The sequence below is a fragment of the Nomascus leucogenys genome, chromosome 12, assembly GCF_006542625.1.
Source record: "Nomascus leucogenys isolate Asia chromosome 12, Asia_NLE_v1, whole genome shotgun sequence".
In the NCBI taxonomy this organism is placed as follows: domain Eukaryota; kingdom Metazoa; phylum Chordata; class Mammalia; order Primates; family Hylobatidae; genus Nomascus; species Nomascus leucogenys.
Genome location: NC_044392.1, coordinates 31,689,438 through 31,716,171, shown reverse-complemented (window position 1 = coordinate 31,716,171; position 26,734 = coordinate 31,689,438). Strand labels below are relative to the sequence as shown.

The following is a 26,734-nucleotide window of genomic DNA, read 5'->3' as shown; positions in this document are numbered from 1 at the left end:
GATAAAGACACAAAAAACTCTTCCAAAAATCAATGAATCTAGGAGCTGTTTTGTCAAAAAAAAATTAACAAAATAGACTGCTAGCTAGATTAATAAAGAGAAAAGAGAGAAAAATCAAATTGACACAATAAAATATGATAAAGGGGATACCGCCACTGATCCCACAGAAATACAAACTACCATCAGAGAATACTACAAACACCTCGAAGCAAATAAACCAGAAAATCTATAAGAAACGAATAAATTCCTGGACACATACAACCTCCCAAGACTAAACCAGGAAGAAGTTGAATGCCTGAATAGACCAATAAACAAGTTCTGAAATTGAGGCAGTAATAGCCTACCAACCAAAAAAAGAAAAGGCCAGGAACAGATAGATTCACAGCAGAATTCTACCAGAGGTACAAAGAGGAGTGGGTACCATTATTTCTGAAACTATTCCAAACAAGAAAAAAAGAGGGACTCCTCCCTAACTCATTTTATGAGGCCAGCATCATCCTGATACCAAAACCTGGAAGAGACACAACAAAAAAAAGAAAATTTCAGGCCAATTTCCCTGATGAACATCAATGTGAAAATCATCAATAAAATACTGGCAAGCTGAATCCAGCAGCATATCAAAAAGCTTATCCACCATGACCAAGTCGGCTTCATCCCTGGGATGCAAGGCTGGTTCAACATATGCAAATCAATAAACATAATCCATCACATAAACAGAACCAAGGACAAAAACTACATGATTATCTCAATAGATGCAGAAAAGGCCTTCGAAAAAATTCAACATCTTTTTATGTTAAAAACTCTCAATAAACGAGGCACTGATGGAACATGTCTCAAAATAATAAGAGCTATTTATGACAAACCCATAGCCAATACCATATTGAATGGGCAAAAGCTGGAAGGATTCCCTTTGAAACCCATCACAAGACAACGATGCCCTCTCTCACCACTCCTATTCAACATAGTATTGGAAGTTCTGGCCAAGGCAATCAGGCAAGAGAAAGAAGTAAAGGGTATTCAAATACAAAGTGAGGAAGTCAAATTGTCTGTTTGCAGATGACATGATTGTATATTTAGAAAATCCCATCGTGTCAGCCTAAAAACTCCATAAGCTGATAAGCAACTTCAGCAAAATTCTCAGTATACAAAATCCATGTACAAAAATCACAAGCATTCCTATTCACCAACAACAGACAAGCAGACAGCCAAATCATGAGCAAACTCCCATTCACAATTGCTACAAAGAAAATGAAACACCTAGGAATACAACTTACAAGGGATGTGAAGGACCTCTTCGAGGAGAACTACAAACCGCTTCTCAAGGAAATAAAAGAGGACACAAACAAATGGAGAAACATCCCATGCTCATGGATAGGAAGAAAAAACTGCTCATGGTTTATAGACTCAATGCTATTCCCATCAAGCTAGCATTGATTTTTTTTCACAGAATTAGGAAAAATACTTTAAATTTCATATGGAACAAAAAAAAAGCCCATATAGCCAAGACAATTCTAAGCAAAAAATAAAACAAAACAAAAAAAACCCAAAGCTGGAGGCATCATGCTACCTGACTTCAAACTATACTACAAGGCTACAGTAACCAAAATAGCATGGTACTGGTATCAAAACAGGGATAAAGACCAATGGAACAGAACAGAGACTCAGAAATAACACCACACATCTACAACCAACTAATCTTAGACAAACCTGACAAAAACAAGCAATGGGGAAAGGATTTCCTATTTAATAAATGGTGCTGGGAAAACTGGCTAGCCATTTGTAGAAAACAGAAACTAGACCCCTTCCTTACACCTTATACAAATGTTAACTCAAGATGGATTAAAGACTTAAATGTAAAACCCAAAGCCATAAAAACCCTAGAAGAAAACCTAGGCAATACCATTCAGGACATAAGCATGGACAAGTACTTCATGACTAAAACACCAAAAGCAATTGCAACAAAAGCCAAAATTGACAAATGGGATCTAATTAAACTAAAGAGCCTCTGCACAGCAAAAGAAACTATCATCAGAGTGAACAGGAAACCTACAGAATGGGAGAAAATTTTTTGCAATCTACCCATCTGACAAAGGTCTAATATCCAGAATCTACAAGGAACTTAAACAAATTTACAAGAGAAAAAACAAACAACCCCATCAAATAGTGGGCAAAGGATATGCACAGACACTTCTCAAAAGAAGACATTTATGCGGCCAAGAAACACAGGAAAAAAAGCTCATCATCATTGGTCATTAGAAAAATGCAAATCAAAATCACAATGAGATACAATCTCACGCCAGTTAGAATGGTGATTATTAAAAAGTCAGGAAACAACAGATGCTGCTCAGGCTGTGGAGAAATTGGAATTGGTTTAACTATTATGGAAGACAATGTGGCGATTCCTCAAGGATCTAGAACCAGAAATACCATTTGATCCAGCAATCCCATTACTGGGCATATACCCAAAATATTATAAATCATTCTACTCTAAAGATACATTAACACATAGGTTTATTACAGCACTACTTACAATAGCAAAGACTTGGAACCAACCCAAATGCCTATCAATGATAGACTGGGCCTAAATAAAATGTGGCACATATACACCATGGAATAATATGTAGCCATAAAAAAGAATGAGTTCATGTCCTTTGCAGGGATATGGATGAAGCTAGAAGCCATCATTCTCAACAAACTAACACAGGAACAGAAAACCAAACACCACATGTTCTCACTCATAAATGGGGATTGAACAATGAGAATGCATGGACACAGGGGAGGGAACATCACACATCAGGGCCTGTCAGGGGGTGGGGGGCAAGGGGAGGGAGAGCATTAGGACAAATATCTAATGCATGTAGGGCTTAAAACCTAAATGATGGGTTGATAGGTGCAGCAAACCACCATGGCACACGTATACCTATGTAACACAGCTGCGCGTTCTGTGCATGTATCCCAGAACTTAAAGTAAAATAAAAAAAAAACAAACCCAGAAACACATCTTTTATGGTTGATTTCACAAGTTAGTAGTTCATAATCTATTATATTCATTTTCTAAATGGGATAAATTAGAATATATATGTTACAACAGGTTCCTATTAAGCTTACAAAAATCTCATTTTTTTCTAGGATTAATATACTCCATATTTATAGTTTAATATAATCTCTCCTTCACTAAGATGAAGTATGCCTGGAAGAATGCCATAATTAATCACCTATGTGGGTCAAAATAATATCAGATTTGTATAAAAGTTTATACAATGTTCACTACTACTTACATTTTTTGACATTCTTTTCGTTCTTCCAACATGGGGTCCCCCATTTCTCCAAGAATGGTAGCTTCCACTTCATAGTGAACAATGAGTGCTTTTTCTGATGGATGTACATCAATATTCCCTCCTTTAACTTTCCTGTAATACAAAATTGAAATGACATAACCAGATTAAAACTCTCAAAGTGGCCATGGTTTTTATCTATTTTTAGGTCTATAACATGTGGGTTGGATTAACATGTGCATCTGAATCAGATTACTCTTGACTTGGGATTAGAGATAACTTTTTCTCTGTTTTTTATATATATATGTGTGTATATATACACACATGTATACACATAAATGTATATATATAACTTTGTCATGCATAAAGTATCTTTATAAATAGCTCTACCTAAGAAAAAAATACATTTACCAAAGAATCATGCATAAGAGCAAGTGAATGAAACATAAACAAGTAAGATGGCTTTGGAGAGGATGACCTCAACTAAAAGTCAGTTATTCAAAATCAAAGACAAACTGCCTTAAAATTTATATTAAAAGAAAAAGTCAGGCCAGACATGATGGCTCACACCTGTAATCCCAGTGACTTGGGAGACCAACATGGGAGAAATGCTTTAGGTCAGAAGTTTGAGACCAGCCCAGGTAACATAGCAAGACTGTGTTTCTACAAAAAATTTAAAAACTAGCCTGGCATGGTGGCAGGTGTCTGTAGTCCTAGCTAATCGCAGGCTGAGGTGGGAGGATCACTTGAGCCCTCTGATGGTGCCACTGCACTCCAGCCTGGGCAATAGAATGAAACTCTGTCTCGATTAAAAAAAAAAAAATCAACCTGCCCATTAATTACCCCATTAACTGGACCAAAAGACAGGAAGAAATTGCCTATGTTACAATATATGTCATGTATCATCTAACATAATTGTACAAGTTGTAGCATTAGTACCTAAATAAAATCACTGAATCACACCCCAATTACATAACAAAAAAGCATTTACAGGTTAGGTAGGCTGTACAGTCACATATCTCAAATTATAGGGGTTCTATGGAAAGGTTGTATATAGTCTTTCTTCAAGCCCATAAAGTCGCAAAATGAATTCTTAATTGCAGTAAACCAATGATGAATTAATCACTATTTGCCACTTGGCCATTTTAGAAGGTGATAAAGTTGGTTGTGCTGGAAGAGATTAAGCAACAGAAACATGCAACATCTCTCATTCTTTTTTTTATTTTTTTGGAGACGGAGTCTCACTCTGTCACACAGGCTGGTGTGCAGCGGCACGATCTCGGTTCATTGCAAGCTCCGCCTCCCGGGTTCACGCCATTCTCCTGCCTCAGCCTCTCCGAATAGCTGGGACTACAGGCGCCCGCCACCACGCCCGGCTATTTTTTTGTATTTTTAGTAGAGACGCAGTTTCACCGTGGTCTTGATCTCCTGACCTCGTGATCCGCCCGCCTCGGCCTCCCAAAGTGCTGGGATTACAAGCGTGAGCCACCGTGCCCAGCCTCTCATTCTTAATCCCAGCTAGCAGTTAGCTGACTAGTGGGGTCTTTTAGCCTGATAAGAAAAAACAAAAATATGACCACACCTTAAATTTAATTCCAATAATTAGAAACTCAAAGCTTTTCTTTCAGTAGGAAATAATACTTTGACTAATTATGCATATTTTTAAAATAATTTTTAACGGATCTGTTCACCAGAATTCCATATGAAAAGGAGATGCACCTGGAGTGATATTAGGGTTATGATTAACAGTCAAGTATAGTGTTAGGGTAGGAAATTAAGTACACTAAAGCATAGAGTCTAGGTAGGTCAGCAACTAAAGTGATAGTAAGACATATAGGACAAGTAAAGAATGAAAACAGAAGCCAGGCAGGCCAGCAAAAATCGAGGAATTAGGAAATGAGATATAAATATATATTTAAAAGAATGGTACAGATTCCAAAAGGTAAGATAAATGGATATATGTACAAAAGCTATAGAAGTCACAGGAAACAAAAGATCTAAGGAAAGCTGAGAAACAGATATAATGTAGCATCACTATCTTAACTACATAAGAAACTATCTTAATTACATAAGGCAAACTAGTTACTTCCTTCCTGATAATATGAAAAGCAATCCCAGTACTGCACTTTTTATAACTGTATCCAGTTAAGGGAAGAAAAGAATAAGAATAAAATATAAATGCAGATCCTTAGACTAGCCTCCTAATACCACTTTAAAATGGGTCTTTTACATATTGGCAGCTGGAGGAACTGCATAATTCTTGCCCTCTGTTGTCTCATATCTTGCCTTTCCTTAAAGGAATCAAATAATTAAAAAGGAAAAAAATGAAATGCCTCACCACTCCTTTTTAGTTTTTGTTTGCCTTTTTTTTGCTGTGTATGTGTGTTTTAGAGGAGTAAGTTAATTACAATTTATTTATCACAAAATCAACTTATGTTTACTATAGGAAAACTAAAACAGAAATGAGCAAAGAAAAAATAAATTCAAAAACTTACAAGAAGTAATCACTTGTTAACTTTACCACATATACATTCACATATTTTTCTATCTATACTAAATAATATACAAAGAGAGAATGACAGCTATAGTTTTTTTTTTTTTTAACAGAAGAGGCTTAAGGGTAGTAATCTAGTAGGGGTGAAACTATCATTTTATCTTAAATGCCGAACTTTCAAGCTGAATAGCATTCACAATGATGTGCAACTATCATTTTATCTTAAATGCTGAACTTTCAAGCTGAATAGCATTCACAATGATGTCAGATATTTAACTATTGGGAGAATTAATTTCCAAACGTTCTACTTGAATTCCATTAATTAGATGAAAAAAATTTAAGCCACTATTAGAAATTAATGAATTTCTATTTGAAGCATCCTATGACACCGATATTAAATTGATACCTTTTGGCTGGTTGCAAATTTCTTCTACTAATACAGCCTTCTCAATAACCTCTCTGCTTCACTTTGTTTTCATACATGTATAAGAAAACTAGAACCAAAAGTGTGCTAAATTGACTTAGAAAAATCATTTTCTTTTAATCTCAATGAGAAGTTATGCTTCACACAGTAATATAAAATATACCTTCTATAACTGCATGTGATAAACTGTCACCTTTCGGGACTGAGTTCTTAATTATTAACTTCTGAAGTACAACCTTATGTTCCTAGATTTCATGTGGTTAGAGATATTATTGTGACCCTTAAGAAAGATAATAAATGCTGATGAACCTTGTGTTGCCACCCATTCATTATCAATTTTCTTGAGAAACCAAAAATGCAGTCCTTAACTTTTCATTAAATAAGAACTTTTAAAAATTATTCTTTTCAAAAGGATTTACTGCAAAATAAAATTGTATCAAATAATAAAATAAAAAACAGTTGTGGATTTATACCATACAGCAAATAACATAGCCATTGTAGGAAGTGTTTGGTCTGCTCTCCATATGCTCTCTGGCAGGATTGCTATGCATCTATTTCCTGCATCTACTTAAAAAATACCTAATATGTAAGTGTCCACAATTCCAAACGACCCTACTAACTGTCAGAGCATATGCATGCATTTCCACAGTTTACAGCATGGGTATGGCACAATAGGCTGCTTAATGGGGAACTCTATTCACTGCTCATATGTCTCATATACTACTAGACAAGACACTAGCAGAAGCTTGAAGTACAAAGTGGAAATCTACCAAATCCTCCATCCCAGCTTGTTTTAATGTAATTACTAATGATACCTCCATAACATTTTTTAAAACTGGGACAAATGCTAAATCAGATGGGTTGAGGGGGGATGTGGGGGAGGAACAGCTGAAAACCAGAACCGTCTAGGGCAAAGAAACAACAAATGATAACCCTAACCAAATCTAATCTTTTCTTGCCTACTCAAAGGTGCTCTTTAGTAATTATTTAATAGTCCATTCCTATCCACAAATAAACATATGAAAATGTCTCAGGTTTACTGCCCCTGAATGACTACTGGGTACATAATGAAATGAAGGCGGAAATAAACATGTTCTTTGAAACCATGAGAACAAAGACACAACATACCAGAATCTCTGGGACACATTTAAAGCAGTGTGTAGAGGGAAATTTATAGCACTAAATGCCCACAAGAGAAAGCAGGAAAGATCTAAAATTGACACCTAATATCACAATTAAAAGAACTAGAGAAGCAAGAGCAAACACATTCAAAAGCTAGCAGAAGGCAAGAAATAACTAAGATCAGAGCAGAACTGAAGGAGATAGAGACACAAAAAAAATCCTTCAAAAAATCAATGAATCCAGGAGCTGGTTTTTTGAAAATATCAACAAAACTGATAGACCACTAGCAAGACTTATAAAGAAGAAAAGAGAGAAGAATCAAATAGATGCAATAAAAAATGATAAAGGGGATATCACCACTGATCCCACAGAAATACAAACTATCATCAGAGAATACTATTAACACCTCTATGCAAATAAACCAGAGAATCTAGAAGAAATGGATAAATTCCTGGACACATACACCCTCCCAAGACTAAACCAGGAAGAAGTTGAATCTCTGAATAGACCAATAACAGGCTTTGAAATTGAGGCAATAATTAATAGCCTACCAACCAAAAAAAGTCCAGGACCAGATGGATTCACAGCCGAATTCTATTGGAGGTACAAAGAGGAGCTGGTACCATTCCTTCTAAACTATTCCAATCAACAGAAAAAGGGGGAATCCTACCTAACTCATTTTATGAGGCCAGCATCATGCTGATACCAAAGCCTGGCAGAGACACAACAACAAAAGAGAATTTTAGACCAACATCCCTGATGAACATCGATGCAAAAATTCTCAATAAAATACTGGCAAACCAAATCCAACAGCACATCAAAAAGCTTATCTACCATGATCAAGAGGGCTTCACCACTGGGATGCAAGGCTGGTTCAACATATGCAAATCAATAAATGTAATCCATCATATAAACAGAACCAAAGACAAAAACCACATGATTATCTCAACAGATGTAGAAAAGGCCTTCAACAAAATTCAACAACCCTTCATGCTAAAAACTCTCAATAAATTAGGTATTGATGGGACGTATCTCAAAATAGTAAGAGCTATTTACGACAAACCCATAGCCAATATCATAGTGAATGGGCAAAAACTGGAAGCATTCCCTCCGAAAACTGGCACAAGACAGGGATGCCTTCCCTCACCACTCCTATTCAACATAATGTTGGAAGTTCTGGCCAGGGCAATCAGGCAGGAGAAGGAAATAAAGGGTATTCGATTAGGAAAAGAGGAACTCAAATTGTCCCTGTTTGCAGATGACATGATTGCGTATTTAGAAAACCCCATTGTCTCAGCCCAAAAATCTCCTTAAGGTGATAAGCAACTTCAGCAAAGTCTCAGGATATAAAATCCGTGTACAAAAATCACAAGCGTTCCTATACACCAATAACAGACAAACAGAGAGCCAAATCATGAGTGAACTCCCATTCACAATTGCTTCAAAGAGAATAAAATACCTAGGAATCCAACTTACAAGGGATGTGAAGGATCTCTTCAAGGAGAACTACAAACCACTGCTCAATGAAATAAAAGAGGACACAAACAAATGGAAGAACATTCCATGCTCATGGATAGGAAGAATCAATATCGTGAAAATGGCCATACTGCCCAAGGTAATTTATAGATTCAATGCCATCCCCATCAAGCTACCAATGACTTTCTTCACACAATTGGAAAAAACTACTTTAAAGTTCATATGGAACCAGAAAAGAGCCCACATTGCCAAGACAATCCTAAGCCAAAAGAGCAAAGCTGGAGGCATCACACTACCTGACTTCAAACTATACTACAAGGCTACAGTAACCAAAATAGCATGGTACTGGTACCAAAATAGAGATATAGACCAATAGAACAGAACAGAGCCCTCAGAAATAATACCACACATCTACAACAATCTCATCTTTGACAAACCTGACAAAAACATACAATAGGGAAAGGATTCCCTATTTAATAAATGGTGCTGGGAAAACTGGCTAGCCAGATGCAGAAAGCTGAAAACTGGATCCCTTCCTTACACCTTACACAAAAATTAATTCAAGGTGGATTAAAGACTTAAATGTTAGACCTAAAACCATAAAAACCCTAGAAGAAAACCTAGGCAATACCATTTAGGACATAGGTGTGGGCAAGGACTTCATGTCTACAACACCAAAAGCAATGGCAACAAAAGCCAGAATTGACAAATGGGATCTAATTAAACTAAAGAGCTTCTGCACAGCAAAAGAAACTACCATCAGAGTGAACAGCAACCTACAGAATGGGAGAAAATTTTTGCAATCTACCCATCTGACAAACGGCTAATATCCAGAATCTACAACTAACTTAAACAAATTTAGAAGAAAAAAATCAAACAACCCTGTCAAAAAGTGGTCGAAGGATATGAACAGACACTTCTCAAAAGAAGACATTTATGCAGCCAACAGACACATGAAAAAATGCTCATCATCACTGGCCATCAGAGAAATGCAAATCAAAACCACAATGAGATACCATCTCACACTAGTTAGGATGGCGATCATGAAAAAGTCAGGAAACAACAGGTGCTGGAGAGGATGTGGAGAAATAGGAACACTTTTACACTGTTGGTGGGACTTTAAACTAGTTCAACCATGTGGAAGACAGTGTGGCGATTCCTCAAGGATTTAGAACTAGAAATACCATTTGACCTAGCCATCCTATTACTGGGTATATACCCAAAGGATTATAAATCATGCTGCTATAAAGACACATGCACACATATATTTACTGTGGCACTATTCACAATAGCAAAGACTTGGAACCAACCCAAATGTCTATCAATGATAGACTGGATTAAGAAAATGTGGCACATATACACCATGGAATACTATGCAGCCATAAAAAGAATGTGTTCATGTCCTTTGTAGGGACAGGGATGAAGCTGGAAACCATCATTCTCAGTAAACTATCACAAGGACAGAAAACCAAACACCGCATGTTCTCACTCATAGGTGGGAACTGAACAATGAGAACACTTGGACACAGGATGGGGAACATCACACATCGGGGCCTGTCGTGGGGTTGGGGGAGTGGGTAGGGATAGCATTAGGAGATATACCTAATGTAAATGACGAGTTAATGGGTACAGCACACCAACATGGCACATGTATACATATGTAACAAACCTGCACATTGTGCACATGTACCCTAGAACTTGAAGTATAATTTAAAAGAAGAGTAAAATAAATAAATAAAATAAAACCACAATGAGATACCATCAAAAAAAAAAAAGAAAATGTCTCAGGTTAAAAGGCAAAAAAAAAAACAAAACCCACCCCCCCAAACCCTACATTGCTTAATGCCACTGTTGCTTAACACCTTGATATTAATCCTATTAACACTGCTTTTCATTGTTACAAAACTCCTTTTGTGTTTGGTTTTTTCATTTTTTTAAAAAAACAGACCCAAAGCTTACAAAACTTCTTTTGTTTTGATAGTCATTCTGATTAGTCTACTCACATGTGAACCCATTCCAATTTGACTTTGGCTCTAAACTCTACTCCTACCCTACCAGAAAAGCTCTGGTCAAGGTCATCAATTTCCTCCATGTTCTAAATATTTAAAGTTTTCACATTTTTGTCTTTGATTTATCTGTATATTATTTTTGTATTTTGTGGGGATAAATTTTAACGTTTTTCCATAGAAACAACCAATTGTATCAGCAGGTTTTGCTGTGTCTTTTAAACTTTTTTTGCTTTTTTTTTTTTTTTTTGGTACAAGTCATAGTCAAGCACATTTTGCATCTTGAACCAGTATGTACCTACTACACACATAAATGAAACAAAAAATTCATGAAATCATGCCTATTCTTATCATATGAAAAACACTCTATCCTATTCATAACCCACTGATACATTGTGACCCTACAGCTTAGAAATAAAAATTTATTTATAGTCTTTTTTTTTTTTTTTTTTTTTTTTTTTTACCACTGGTTGGCAATGTTACATCTTTGCAAAGATGGGAATAAAACCACCTTTGCAAAAATTATAACAGTGAGAGAAATCTAACCTTACCCCACCTTGCTTCCAACCTCACATGCTACCTGCCTCTATCGACTCTAAAACAAAAATGATAACAATCCCTTCCCAAAAATAGCCCTGAAACCACCTTTGTAAGACTAATGAAAGGCCCCAATATTAGAATTATGGGAGGGACCTAAATTCTGCTAAGCCAGTTAAACGATAACCAGCCATTGTTCCCTAGTTTGCCTTTCTATAATAATCTACTGCTCCAGAGGTCACAAGATTTGTATCTTCCCCAATTGCTCTGATAGATAACAACACTATTGTCAAAACCTAAGATTAGTCTTTGAGATATTTTTCAGACTTTTGTATTCTGGCCACTGACTGACTCCACCTGGACCTGTGACTCACACCACTGAACTAATTCAACTGGCTCTGTGATCCCCACCCAGGAACTGACTCAGCACAAGAAGATAGCTAAACCTGCTATAATATCATCCCCAAGTCAATCAATCAGTATCTCCCATTTTCTAGCCCCCTGCCCTTCAAACTGTCCTTGAAAAACCCTAACTTCCAAGTTTTGGGGGAGGCTTGTGTGAGTAACGCTCCCACCCTGCTGCTTGGCTAGCCCTGCAATTATTAAACTCTTACTCTACTGCAATAGTGCTGTCACAGTGAGTTGTTTTTTTCTCTGTAGTGGGCAAGAATAACCCACAGGCGATTACATCACATGTCTGTCTATTTCTAGGCTTTTCATTTTATTCAGTTGGTTTACTGAGCTATTTTTACATCAATACCTGAGGGAAGTGTTCCCAACCCGGCTCTTCCATATTTTTCTCAGTATTGTGGGACCTTTGCCAGTCCACTTAAAAATTTAAAATTGTGTTTCAAATTCATTAAAATCCCTTTTGGGATAATGACTGACATAATGAATTTTCAGATTAAGGCATCTATCCATGAAAATGATAAATCTACTTAAGATTTAATTTTCTTTTAATGAAATGATATAAATTTCTCTAGAAAGGTGATGCCCATTATTTATTATTAGATTTATTCCCAAGTACCTTATATTGTTATTTGCATTTGTAAATAACGTTTTTGCTAACAACATTTAACCAACTATATCAAAATTCAATTTGGGGGTGGGAGGTATATAGATGTTATATCCAGCAACGGTTGCTTAACACCTTGATATTAATGCCAATAGCTTGAACATTATTTTAGGTTTTCTCTACAGACTAACATACAATTTGTGAATAATATCAGTTTCATTTCTTCTCTTCCTATCTTTATACCTTTTCTATTTCTTATCTTACTACCTGTTTAGGACTCCTGGTGAAATGTTGAGGTGGTTACATAGGTATCCTTGGATCATCCTTAATGTTAAGGGAAATGTTTCTAAAGTTTCCTCATTTATTGATATTATTTTATTTTTTGAGAAAGAGTCTCACTCTGTCACCTAGGCCGAAGTGCAGTGGTGTGATCACAGCTCAATGCAGCTCACTCCCAGGCTCAGGCAATCCTCCTACCTCCGCCTTCCAAGTAGCTGGGACTACAGGCATGCACCACCATGCCCAACTAAGTTTTGTATTTTTTATAGAGATGGGGTTTCAACATATTGCCCAGGCTAGTCTTGAACTCCTGGGCTCAAGTGATCCACAAGCCTCAGCCTCCCAAAGTGCTGGGATGACAGGCATGAGCCACCACACCTGGCTAGTTTCCTCATTTAATATGTTTATATCATAATTCCCTTTTATTTATGGCTTTAGTTTTTTCCTTAAATCATGAATGTGTAGTGAACGTCATCAAATGTTTTTCTGCATCCATTGGAGGATCATGTACTGTTCTTCTTTAATTCATAAATATACTACATCAAATTCATTAAATACATAAAACCATACTTATATTCTTAGAATAAGCATAACTTGTTAATGCTGTCTTAAAGCACTGTTAGATTAAATTTGCATCCTTGCTCATTCAGCCTGCCATTTTCCTTTCTAATGTCCTTTTTCTGACTTTCATATGGAGATTATTCTAAAATCTTAATATAAATTAGTTGAGGAGTATCCTTTCTTTCTAGACTTCTTGGAAGAGTTGTATATAATTGGAAGCATCTGCTTCCCAAAAATTTTGTAGAATTTGACTTTAAAACTGTCTGGATGTAGCAGATTTTATCAGTATGAAATACTCCTCTGTAGTTTTTACAGTATACGTTTTCTTAAAGCCTATTTTATCTGACATTAATATGGTCATTTTAGCATTCTTATGCTTACTGTTTGATTGCATCCATTTACCATTAACTTACCACGTCTATACTTAAAAGTATATTTTTTTATACTTTTTATGACAGATAGTTGGGTGTTGCTTTTCTTTCTTTTTTTTTTTTTTTCTTAAGAAATATTGGTGGCTGGGCGCAGTAGCTCACACCTGTAATCCCAGCACTTTGGGAGGCCAAGGTGGGTGGATCACGAGGTCAGGAGATCAAGACCATCCTGGCTAACATGGTGAAACCCTGTCTCTACTACAAAATACAAAAAATTAGCTGGGCGTGGTGGCGGGCACCTGTAGTCCCAGCTACTTGGGAGGCTGAGGCAGGAGAAAGGCATGAACCCGGGAGATGGAGCTTGCAGTGAGCTGAGACTGTGCCACTGCACTGCACTCCTGGCTGGGTGACAGAGTGAGACTCCATCTCAAAAAAAAAAAGAAAAGAAATATTGGTAATCCCTGCCTTTCCACTGGAACATTAAAACCTATGCTGTCTGATACAATAGTCACTAGCCACATGAGTCTATTTAAAATTAAATTTAAATATATTACATTTTAAAAATAATTTAAAATGCAATTCCTTAGCTGTACTAACCACGTTCAAAGTGTTCATTAGCCATATAGCCAGTGGCTATGATTTGATGATGCAGCTCTAAGTCATTTCCATCAGGGAAGAAAGTTCTATTGGACATTACTGTTTTGGATCATTTAATGCAATTACTGACATACTTAGATTCAGATCTATCACTTCATTTTTATTTCCTGTTTGGCCCATCTATACTTTGATTATTTTCCTAACAGCCCTGTGAATTATTATTTTTTTAAATTCCATTTTGTGTAGATGTTTTCGCTATACTTTTAAAAATTGTTTTTGGTGGTTGCTTTAGGAAAAACAATGTTTTAGTTACCTTTTTTTTTCACAAGGTATTTAAGAGTTAATGCTGTGCTACTTTACAAACTGTAGGTCTATTGCCTACACCCCCCCATTCTTTATGTTATAGCTGTCATATGCATATGTGTACATACCTTATAAACTCACACAGAAATTTCATAATTTTTGCTTTCAAGTCATACATATATTTAAAAAATTAAGAGGGGAATAATCTCTTATATGTACTCAAATATTTACAATTCCTGATGCTTTTCATATTGGTAAAACCAAAACAAGTTTTATATTTCTATTACTAACATTAGACTTGGTAATGGAGAAATAGAGGATTAAGGTAATTCAAACCAATGCATCTTCTAAGAAAATCTTAAAAGCTGAGGGTAAAAACACATACATGTATATCTGTTTGAGGCCATAAGAGAACTAAAAAGGCAGAAAAAATTACAGTGCCAAGATCCAGGAGAAAAAGAAAATGAAGAGAGGTAAATCTTGAATTCGAGGCTACTTTTCCCTAGAGGTATCTGCTAACTGAAAAGAGAGGGCTGAGAGGTTGAGAATCTTTTAATAATCACGAGGCTAGAGACACAAAAACTGGATTCTAGAGTGCACTAAACAACAGTGGCTCTGGTAAAGCTCCAAGCTTTAAGCTGGAAACAGAACTACCTCCTAAGAGTAACTGTGAAACAGATGCAGATCAGTCACCAACAAGACTAAAAACCCCAGTTTAATGTAGTTGAATCTCTGAGAACTAATTAAGGTGACCCTAAATTTTCAGTAGTCCTTACTAACATAAACAAAATATAATCTTCTCTGGAAAAAGAGAACATCATCCTGGGCCTCAAATGATTATTTATACATTTATATTCCTATACATGATACTCAAAGAATAGTCATCTTCAGAAAAAACTAGATATTATTTTTTAATTTCTAGAGTTAAAAATACAATAACCAAAATTAAGAATAATAATAAATAAATAGGTTTAATGGCAGATTAGATACAGGTAAGGAAATAATTTGTGGTGTAAAATATAAGTCAGAAGAAAACACCCAGAATAAAACATAGAGACAAAAAGATGTAAAATACAAGCAAAAGTATAATTCAGCAATGCATACTGAGTAGGTCTAGTATATGTACTTGAAGTTCCAGAAAAAAGGTGAGAGAGAATGGGGACAGAAGCAATATATGAAAAGATAATGCTAAGTGACATCCGTGAAAACGGCAGAGTAGGGACCTCTAGAGGATGGCACTCCCCAGAAGCACTAAAAACTTGGCAAAAAAACTATCACAATCAACCTCATCAGAACTCTGGAAGATAGTCAAAGGTTTACAGCAACCAAGTGAATGTTTAATCCGAAGAAAGGTTACAGAAACAAGGTAGGCGATCATTATGGTCTTTTCACTTACCCTAGACATCCACCCCACTCTCAAGCACAGTGGCAGTCTTAAAGATGGCAGCCCACGTTCCCACTGTTAATACTTGGTTCTAGAGGAGCCAAGTGGACCTTGCTCCCAAGGAATTTTGTCTGATTGTTTTGCAACTGAATGAGGTTTCCTTTGAGGTCTGCTGCAAGGGGCTTTCCTTTGTTTTGACTAATTTTAAACTATTATCAGGATAGTGCGGCTATGCAGTCACTGAAATCAGTGAAAGCCAAGCATACAAGCTGCTGGCCCCTGGGATAAATAGTAATAGTTGGGTCAAACAAAACACATGCTGAAAGCCTAAGAAGAAAGTCCAGGGAGTCAGACATTTTGGGGGAATAGATGCTTTGAAAAGCTATTGCATGTAAAGAGAAATCTAGAAATCCACGAGCAAGCTGAGGGCAGAATACATACCCAGAAAAAACCTGGGAAGATCACAAGCTTTTACCTCTGGCTGGTCTTTAGGCTCTGTGCAAGCAGCAAATGAAGGCTAAGGTAAAACTAAATTGCCTGGCTAAGTGTTGAAGGCATATCCAAACACTGAGTCAACCTACAAAGACCCGAAGAGTATTTTTTTCTTTTCTTTTTTTCCTTTGGACATCATAATATTCAAAATACCCAGTTTTCAACAACAAAAATATGAAACATGCAAAGAAACAAGAAACTCATTCTCATTCTCAGAACAAAAAAATTAACAGAAACTATCCATGCTACAGCACAAACACTGGACTTATCAAAGACTTTAAATCAACTGTCTTAAATATGTCCAAAGAGCAAAAAGAAACCATTGCAAATAACTAAGAAAAAGCAGAAACACAATGTCTCAACAAATAAATAGTTTAAAAATATATTATCATAAGGATCCAAATAAAAATACTAGAGCTGAAAAGTACAATAACTAAAATAAAAAGATCACTACAGGGTTTTTAACAGCAGATCTGAGCAGAGAGAGAAAAGAATCAGCAAACTTGAAGATACGTCAAATGAAACTGTCCATTTTGAGGCACAGAAAGAAAACAGAATGAAAAAAAATAAACAGAGTCTAAGAGACTTATGGAACACCATCTAGTATACCAACATATGCATAATGAGGGTATGAAAGGAGAGGAAGAAAGAAACATAGAGAATACTGGGGAAAAAAACAGTCAAAAACTTCCCAAATTAGACCAAAGATAAACTTACACATCCAAGAAGCTCAATGAAATTCAAAGATAAATTCAAAGAGATCCACAATAAGACACTCTATACTGACGCTCTATTTAAAAAAATAAATAAAAGATTTTGAATTAATAACCTAATTTTACACCTTAAGGGGCTAGAAAAAGAAGAGCAAACAAAACCCCAAGCTAGCAGAAGGAAATAATAAAAAGCAGCAATATAAGAAATAGAGACTAGAAAAAGAATAGATAAAACGAAACCAAAGGTTAGTTCTTTGAAAAGATCAACAAACATTTTTGGAAAACTTTTAGTTAGACTGACTAAAAAAGAAGAGACTCAAATTACTAAAATCAGAAATGAAAGTGGGACATTACTGCTGCTCTTTTGATGATTAAAAAATTACAAGAGAATAATATGAACACCAACAAATTGGATAACCTACATAAAAAAGAATAATTCCTAGAAACACACAAACTACCAAAACTGAATCAAAAGACATAGAAAATCTGAATAGAACTAGAAGTAAGGTGATTGAATCAGTAATCGTAAACCTTTCAACAAAGAACAGTCCAGTACCAGATGGCTTCACTGGTGAATTCTACCAAGCATTTAAAGACAAATTAACATAAATACCCCTCAAACTCTTCCAAAATATGTAACAGTAGAGGAAACACTTCCTAATTCATTCCATGAGGCCACCATTACCCTGATACCAAAGCAAGACAAAGACACTACAGGAAAACCTACAGACCAATATCCTTTATGAATGTCGATGTGAAAATCCTCAAAATACTAGCAAACAGAATCCAGGAGTGTATTAAAAGGACCACACAACATGGCCACATGGGCATTTCAATACAATACACCACATTAATGGAATGAAGAGAAAAAGTACATGATTATCTCACTTGATGCAGAAAAAAGCATCTGACAAAACCCAACGTCTTCTCATGATAAAAGTACTTGATAAATTAGAAATAGAAGAAAAATCCCTTAACATAATAAAGGGCATATATGAAAAATCTACAGCCAATATCATACTCAATGGTGAAAGAATGAAAGCTTTCCCCCTAAGATCAGGAACAAGACAAGAATGTTAATCCACTTTCCTGACTTCTATTCAACATAGTACTGGAAATTCTAGCCAGAGCAATGAGGCATGGGAAAAAAAATAAAAAGGCATCCAGATTGAAAAAAGAAGTAAAATTATTTCTATCTGCAGAAGACGTAATCTTATATATAGAAAATTCTAAAAGTGGCACAAAAAACTGGCCAGAGCTAATAAACAAATTCAGCAAAGTTGGAGAATAGATCAGAACACCCCCAAAAAATCCACTGTTTTTCTATATATTGGAGCTGAAAAATATGAAAAGGAAATTTAGAAAATTTCATTTCCAATAGCATCAAAAAGAATAAAACACTCAGGAGTAAATGTAACCAAGGAACAACTGTATACTGAAAACAAAAAGTTGCTGAAAGAAATTAATATGAACTAAATGAAAAGAAATCACATGTTCATGGACTGAAGGACTTAATATTGCTAAGATGGCAATATTCCCCAAAGTGATCTATAGATTCATTATATTCCCAAAGTTTCAACAGCTTTTTTTGCAGAAATGAAAAAGCCAACCCTAAAATTCAAATGGAAATACAAGGAACCCTAAATAGCTGAAACAATCTTGAAAAAGAACAACAAAGTTGGAGGACTCACACTTCTGGATTTCAAAACTCACTACAAAGCTTCAGTAATCCAAACAGTGAGGTACTAGCACATGGACAGATAGATCAATGAAATATAATTGACAGTGCAGGAATAAACCCCAACATTTTTGGTCATTTAATTTTCAAAAAAATTGCCCAAACCATTCATGGAGGAAAAGAACAGTCAATTGTTCTTTTCTGACGTTTGTTCTGACAAATGATGTCAGAACAACTAGATATTCACATATAAAAGACTGAAGATGGACCCTTGCCATATACCATAGACAATAACTAACTCGAGATGGATCAAGGATATTAAATCTAAGAGCTAAAACTATAAAACACTTAGAAGAAAACAGAGGGACAAACCTTCATGACCTTGGATTTAGCAGTGGTTTCTTAAATAATGATGCCAAAAGCATGAGCAACAAAAGAATAAATTAGACTTCACCAAAATTAAAAATGTTTGCATATGAAACTTTTGCATACCAAGATAGTGCGAAGAAAACCCACAGAATGGGACAAAGTATCTGTAAATCATGTATCTGACAAGGTTCTATTATAAAGAACTCCTTTTCCCAAAGAATAAAGACAAATAGCCAAAAAGCACATGAAAAGCTCAATGTCATTAGTAATTAGGGAAAGGCAAATCAATACCAAAATAGGATACCATTTGATATCCACTAGCATAGTAATAATTATAGAACAGAAAATAACAGGTGTTAGTGAGGATATGGAAAAACTGAATTCTTATACATTGCTGGTGGGAATGTAAAATGGTGCAGTCACCAGGGAAAACACTTTAGTGGTTCCTCAATGAATTAAACATAGAATTACCATACAGTCTGGCAATTCCAGGCCTAGGTATACACCAGAAGATAGAAAACAGGTGTTCAAACAAAAACCTGTACAGTAATGTTCACAGCAGCTTTATTCCCAATAGCCAATAGGTAGATACAACCCAAATGTCCATTACCAGATGAGTAATAAATAAACAAAATGTGGTATATCCATAAAATGGAATACTGAATTAGTCAATTTTACGTTGCTATAACAGAATACCTGAGACTAGGTAATTTATAAGGAAAAGGGGTTTATTTAGCTTACAGTTCTGTAGGCTGGGAAGTTCAAGGGCATGACCCTGGCTTCCAGTGAGGGCTTTTATGCTTCATTATAACACAGTGGACAAGATCAAAGGGGAAGTGAGAAAAGAGAATACCCAAGGGTCTTCCTGGCTTTATAACAACCAACTCTAGAGGGAACTAATCCATTCCCAAGAGAACTAATCCAGTCTCACCAGAGCAAGAATTCACTAACTCGGGCAAAAACAGCACCAAGCCATTCATGAGGGATCCACCCCCAAAACTGAAACACCTCCCAGGCTCCAGCTCCCAACACTGCCACACTGCCACACTGGGGGACCAAGTTTTAACATGAGCTTTGGTGGAAACAAACTATATCCAAACCACAGCAAATATTATGCAGCTATATAAAGGAATGAAGTACTGACACATACTACAACACAGATGGACCTTGATATACCATGTGAGAAATGCTTGACACAAAAGCCACATACTTTTTTCATATAGCACTTATAAACACAATAAATATCAGTATATTTTAAAGTCTGTATTACTTGCTAGAGTGTAAATGCCATGAAGGCAGGGAATATATGTTTCATTTACAAAATATGAATGTTTCATTTACAAAAAATCACTTGGCTTAATGACTTTTACACAGTAGAATCTCAACTATTAAATGAATGAACAAATGTCGTTCACTTTTAATATCCTTCAATAGTTCACTAATGCACTCAAAATAAAGCCTCAACTCTTTACTAAAGCTCATAAGTCCCATATGATTTGGCTCATATTTCTTTCTAGTCTTACTCTGACTTTACTTAATAATCTATGTTTCAGGCACCTTGCTAAATGCTGGGGATACAATGGGCAGTAAGATAGTTACACAGCACCTTACCTTCATGAACTTTATCAACCAGAAGGAAATATAAAGTAGTAAGTTTAGGGAAAAACAAGGTATTAAGTATCATGAGACCCTAACGGGTGTATACCTGACCTGGATTGTGAGGTGGGAAAGGGAAGTTCAGGAAAGCTTTCTGGAAAAAGTGGTATTTATGTCAAAACAGGAAAGATGAGGAATTAGCTGGGCAAAGAACAGGGCAAGTTCCAGATAAAGGGAAAGGCATGTAAGAACCAACCAAAACACATAGGGATCCAAAAAAAATTATTTTTGTAAGACCAAAATATGGAATTATTCAGGTAGGAAGGGACTGAAAATATGCTGCTATCTGCTGTCTTGTTAAAAACAAAATATAAAAGTAAAAATATTGTTAAAGAATATATGTAATCATGGTCAAAAAACAATAATTAAAATGGAAGGTTCTATCAGACATCACAAATGTTTTCCATCAGGCCTGTATAAATACATGTCTCCTGTATATTTCTAGTCTGAAAACAGACAATTCAAACTTTTTATTATTTATACTAAAAATTAGATGAAATTGAGAAATCTATTTTTCAACCTTTCCAGATTCTAATCTTATTTTACTTCAAACATTACACTTACTGGCTTGGTTTTAATTTTGGAACTCTAGATAGTATGTATCTAAAAGCAAACAATAGGTTGAGAATTGTAAGTCACAGTATGCCTGGGTGTCCATACTGGTATGATAATGTTAAGAAAAACTACCTCTGACACAAATATATTACATGAAAATCAGCTAATGGTATAACAGCGGCTCTTTGTTCCAGAACAATTTTGAATTTAAAGTTAAAAGACTATTTTCTTCTGTCACAAAATTTTTAACCAAGGTATTTTAAAAACCAACGTTAAGTAAAATTCAGTGAGGAAATAAACACTGATGTAGGCTTATATATTCATTTGAAAATTTTTACTGACAAAGTCTGGCTATTTGCCAGTTTCAGATATATTTACATAAAATGAAAAAGACAGTCAATACATGCCTGTCTTGCCAGGACAATACAGTTGATTTATTTATTATACAATTGTTTGAATCCCTTTTATGAGTCTACTAACACCTGGAAGATCTTTCTGTGATGATGAGAGCTCAGCCAAGCCAGAATAAAAATATTCACTACAAGTGTATTATGACTTGAAATAATACCACCACCTTACATTCATGTTTTATTTTTAAAAAGTATTTCATCTTTCGTCCTTGAGTCTCTCAGAAGGTAACACCTGTCCCATTTTCAGATGAGGAAACCGTGCCCAAAGGAATACATGTGACTTTTCCAGGGTATTTACTGAATCAGTACTGAATTAAAATTTTTTTCTATTGGATCACTGCTTACTCTTGGTCCAGTGGGAGGTATCTTTTTTTTTTTTTTTTTCAAATCAGGAATGATCTGACTATTTGCCAGCAGCCAAATAATCCCAACAGACTACAATTTTTTTGAGTGATACTATAAATATTTAAAAGAAATTATGGCCTATTTTATTGTCATCAAGCTTCTGAACAAGCCCCTTAATAATTACTAAATGTCCTACAAAAATTATGTTGTATACATGGGAGTCAAATGCATGACATGGATGCGGAAAGCAGAAAGAGACTGGAAATCAACATCTCAATCCAGCCTTCCAAAAAGTAGAATCCACCACTTCTTTCCCCTTCATCATTTCAAAACCCCATGGCAATGAACCCCAAACTGAGGCCTGAGGGCGGATGCACCAGACTTTATTCCCAGGCTCTCATGGGATTTATCTATTATGGGAAAGTGGCGTCTGGGAAGAGGGGGAAAAAAAAACGAAGACGCGGTTTACCTTGCCCTACCTCCCTCTCCCCCTGGAATAAGGTGATGCAGCGAAGAAACCATCTTTCAATGCTGTCAGGGCTCCGCCAAGTCAGGTCAAAGGACCTTGAAACCCCCGCAGAGCTCTCTCCTTTTTTCCCCGCTTCACCTTTTCCCTCTCCTTTCGGTGACTTCTCTCCCTGCTTCCCATCCCCTCTTCTAAACTAGCGTTGCCCAGTGACATCTCACAGCCAACCCAAGAACATCTGCAGGGCCCTGGCAAGGAGGGTAGGACAGAGCCTGGGGAGTCGTCACCTTTTGAGGTATCTGGCGTCCTCCCCTTGCATGGCGGCAGCGGCAGCGGCGTGGGGAGGAGGATGGGGTATCTGAGAGGCAGGCGCGGCTATTTCCGGGGACGGTGGCCAAAGTACCCTCACACCCAGAGGCGATGACAGTCCTGAGGCCTGCAAGGCGGGGCAGCAGCGGCGCTGTGGTTACCACGGTGAAGCCTCCAGCTCCTCCCACAGCTTCTGTGCCCCAAAACACTGGAGCGGCCCAGACCCGCCCAGAGTCGCCTATGCCGAGCCGTCAGGACGCATGCGCTTGCTCTGTACCACTAGTATGCGCAGGCTCAGTCTGAGGCGCTGGCCTCAGAGTTTGACGCACCGGGGAGCCGAGCAGGGAAGATTTGGTGCAGATTTGAGCGTCTGTGGGTAAGGAGTGGCTCCGTAGTCGCCGCCCCCTTGAGGATGGGAATAGAAAGGGCTGTCAGGTCAGCTTGAAAGGAGGGAGGGGAATCTAATAACCTTTTGGTTAGCGAATGCTATAGAGCAGTCCAGCTAATAAGGGAGGTTTCTATTTGGGGGCCTGAATGGCACTGATTGCACTTAAAAGCTCTAACTTGTGGAGATAATCCGACCGTTGTACAAAATGGATATAATTAATATCAACTTTGAAGGTGGCAAGTCTGTCACTTTGATGTCTTAAATCTAGAATACATCTCCCCCAACCAAAACAAACAAACAAACAACAACAACAAAAAACAGTTCCTGAAATTCCAACTCCACCAATTATCCCTAACTCAAGGTATGTTTAGAATTGCTTTTTCTGAGGCAGGCTATTGTTAGCAGTGCAGGGCATAGGAAAGAAGCGTTCTTTTTTAACTGCATGTTCTCTGGTTTAAGATCTATTCCCATGGGTTCAGCTATTACGTCTATGCAAATGATTTAGGTTCATTTATTTGATAAATGTGAATTGAGGGCTGACTGTGTGCCAAACACCAAACCAGGCTCTAGGGATGCAAAGAAAGCACCTCCACTCCCCCTCCTCACCTATAATCTTGTCACTTATTCACTGTCTTCTAGTCCTGTTTTCCCAGTTGCTTTGAGACGTGCACGTAGTTGCTCTGCTGCTTTGTTCAAATGCAGTACATTGATGCAATTATTGATTATCCGTTATGTGTAAAACACCATGTTGAGGCACTGCATGGTATATTAAATATAGAAATACAGTCCTTACCCAACAAAATATATTTTTATCTTTCCACCCATTCACACCAGCTACACTATTTCTGTAGATGTTATAGTCATTCTTTCATTCTGCCAGGGAAGAAAATTTGAAGCTAATTTTGACTCCTTCCTCTGTATCATGCCCTCTTACTAAAGTGTTACAAAATTCTATCTTTTCTTCCTTCAAGATATTCAGGTAGTCCAGTTTTTTCTCCATTCTTACTTCTACCAATAGTCTAATCACTTTATACCTAGAGTACTGCAATTCCTTCCTCATTGGACTTCCTATTTTTTGTTTTTTTAAATATTAATTCTGCAAACGAATGTAAAATTTTACAAATTGTCATTTATAACACCTTTAATGGTAATATAGCAGGCTAGATTACTTTAAAATCTTCAGAATACCTAAAATTGGAAGACCAAAATATACATTAAAATACATAGATAATATAACAAGGATTTTTGGAAAGTAAGTTAGCTCCTTGAGCTCAGAGAACTTATTTTGTTCACTTTTGCATTCAGCCCATAGTTGTCACTGAATAAATATTTGGTGTTGAAAAAATGCGACCCTGAGTTTGAAAAAACAATAGCAACAAAAAAACCCTAGAGAAAATGCCCAGAGGCCAGAAAGAAAGAGAGAGCTGGAAACCAGAGCAATAAATAGATAGGTGAAACTGGGACTGAACTAGATAAGCTGTCTGTCTGTGGCAGGAAAAGTACAAGATGAGCCTGGAACATTTTATGCTTGACAGTAAGGACATAGTCAAAGACTAATAAGATAAGATTATGTAAAAAGGACACTGATGAATTTGAGGCAATTTGGGTATCAAATGGAATTACTGGGATTGATTTAACACATTAAATAAAAAAATGAAATCCATAATGATACTCAACAACATAGAAAAACGGAAAAAAGAACCCCACTTCCATTGGAGGCAACTACTACATCAGATCTTTACTCTGAAAGCTGGTAATTAAAAGAGACAAGGATTTAATCTAATGCTTTTGGAAATAAACCAGATTTCACCTCCTTTTAACAAGGAAAAGCTCTTCTTAACAGAAAATACCTGGTAGGAATGGAGAAAAATAATGATAGTTACTATTTTGCAATCCCCAATAAACAATGGATTCAAATAAGCCCTATTAATTTACTTTAAAACAATTTAAAGTGAGGCAAAGTTTTACCTCACATATTTCTTGTTAATTCTAAAGGAAAAGAAATGTTACTTTACAATGAGGAGATCTGGCTGTCAGCATTTTAAACAGACAAGCAAATAGCATCATTAGTGAGCGGTGAAGCCAGCGGGACTTCTGGGTTGGGTGGGGACTTGGAGAACATTTCTGTCTAGCTAGGGGATTGTAAATGCACCAATCAGCACTCTGTAAAAATGCACCAATCAGTGCTCTGTGTCTAGCTAAAGGATTGTAAGCGCACCAATCAGCACTCTGTAAAAGCACACCAATCAGCACGCTGTGTCTAGCTGAGGGATTGTAAATGCACCAATCAGCACTCTGTAAAATGGACCAATCAGCAGGATGTGGGCAGGGCCAAACAAGAGAATAAAAGCCGGCCACCAGAGCCAGCAGCAGCTACCCACTTGTGTCTGCTTCCACACTTTGTTCTTTCACTCTTCACAATAAATCTTGCTGCTGCTCACTCTTTGGGTCCTCACCACCTTTAAAGAGCTATAACACTTGCCACGAAGGTCCATGGCTTCACTCCTGAAGTCAGCAAGACCACAAATCCACTGGAAGGAAGAAATTCTGGACACATCTGAACATCTGAAGGAACAACTCCAGACACACCATCTTTAAGAGCTGTAACACTCACCATGAAGGTCCGCGGCTTCATTCTAGAAGTCAGTGAGACCAAGAACCCACCAGAAGGAATAAATTCTGGACACATTAGTAGTGATGCTACCTGATAGTATATATAATAGGAAGCATGCAAGATCACCTATGAAGTATTCTTGCCGAAAACTAACCTGAATCTAACCAAGCTGTTAGATCTAATGTCCAGTAGTAAATAAAAAGATAATTCTGAAAAGTGGTAAACATACTGAATAGGATATCAAGATGTATTACAACAGAATAATAATTATAAGGTATGTTATTGGTAGAGGAATAGAATCCTAATGGGACAAAGAAGAGATCCAGACCCATGCATGTATGGAAACTTGAAATATAACACAGGTGAATATTTGGGTCATTGTGGAAAATGGATTTTCAATAAATCTGTCAAGCATGGCCGTGTGAAGAGAGTCCACCAACAGGCTTTGTGTGAGCAACAAGGCTGTTTATTTCACTTGGATACAAGTGGGCTGAGTCCAAAAAGAGAGTCAGCGAAGGGAGATGGGGAAGGGGTTGTTTTATAGGAGTTGGGTAGGTGATGGAAAATTACAGTAAAAGGTGGTTATCTATTGTTAGTGGAGGAGGGGGTCACAAGGTACATGGTGGGGAGATCATAAGACTTATTGTCCAGAAGAAGAATGTCACAAAGTTGATTGATCAGCTAAGGTAGGGCAGGGACAGGTCACAATGATAAAATGTTGTAATTTTGGTTAATCAGTTAAGTCAGGAACTGGCTGTTTTACTTCTTTGTGGTTTTTTGGCTGCTCCAGACTGATTTGCTCCTGCAGGCCACCTGGATGTGTATGTGCAGGTCACAGAGGTTATAATGGCTGAGCTTCAGCTCAGAGGCCTGACAAAATCATTGTGAGACAATT

The 26,734-nt window shown here is 36.7% G+C and overlaps 1 protein-coding gene across 3 annotated transcripts in view; it reads right to left on the bottom strand.

The window, feature by feature from the left end:
• Nucleotides 1–23,162, bottom strand: part of KIFAP3 (kinesin associated protein 3) — a 163,987-nt gene extending 140,825 nt beyond the window's left edge. For 2 of the 3 annotated variants that reach the window (XM_030823994.1, XM_003258855.3), the window contains exons 1-2: nucleotides 22,816–23,162; nucleotides 3,279–3,410 (exon numbers count right to left, since the gene is read on the bottom strand). In XM_030823994.1, the coding sequence (XP_030679854.1) occupies nucleotides 3,279–3,410; nucleotides 22,816–22,847 (164 nt within the window). In that variant the 5' untranslated portion in view covers nucleotides 22,848–23,162. Of the gene's footprint in view, nucleotides 1–3,278; nucleotides 3,411–15,856; nucleotides 17,274–22,815 lie in introns of those variants that run through there. The other variant, XM_003258856.3, reaches the window with a different exon arrangement.
• Nucleotides 23,163–26,734: the final 3,572 nt, after the last annotated feature.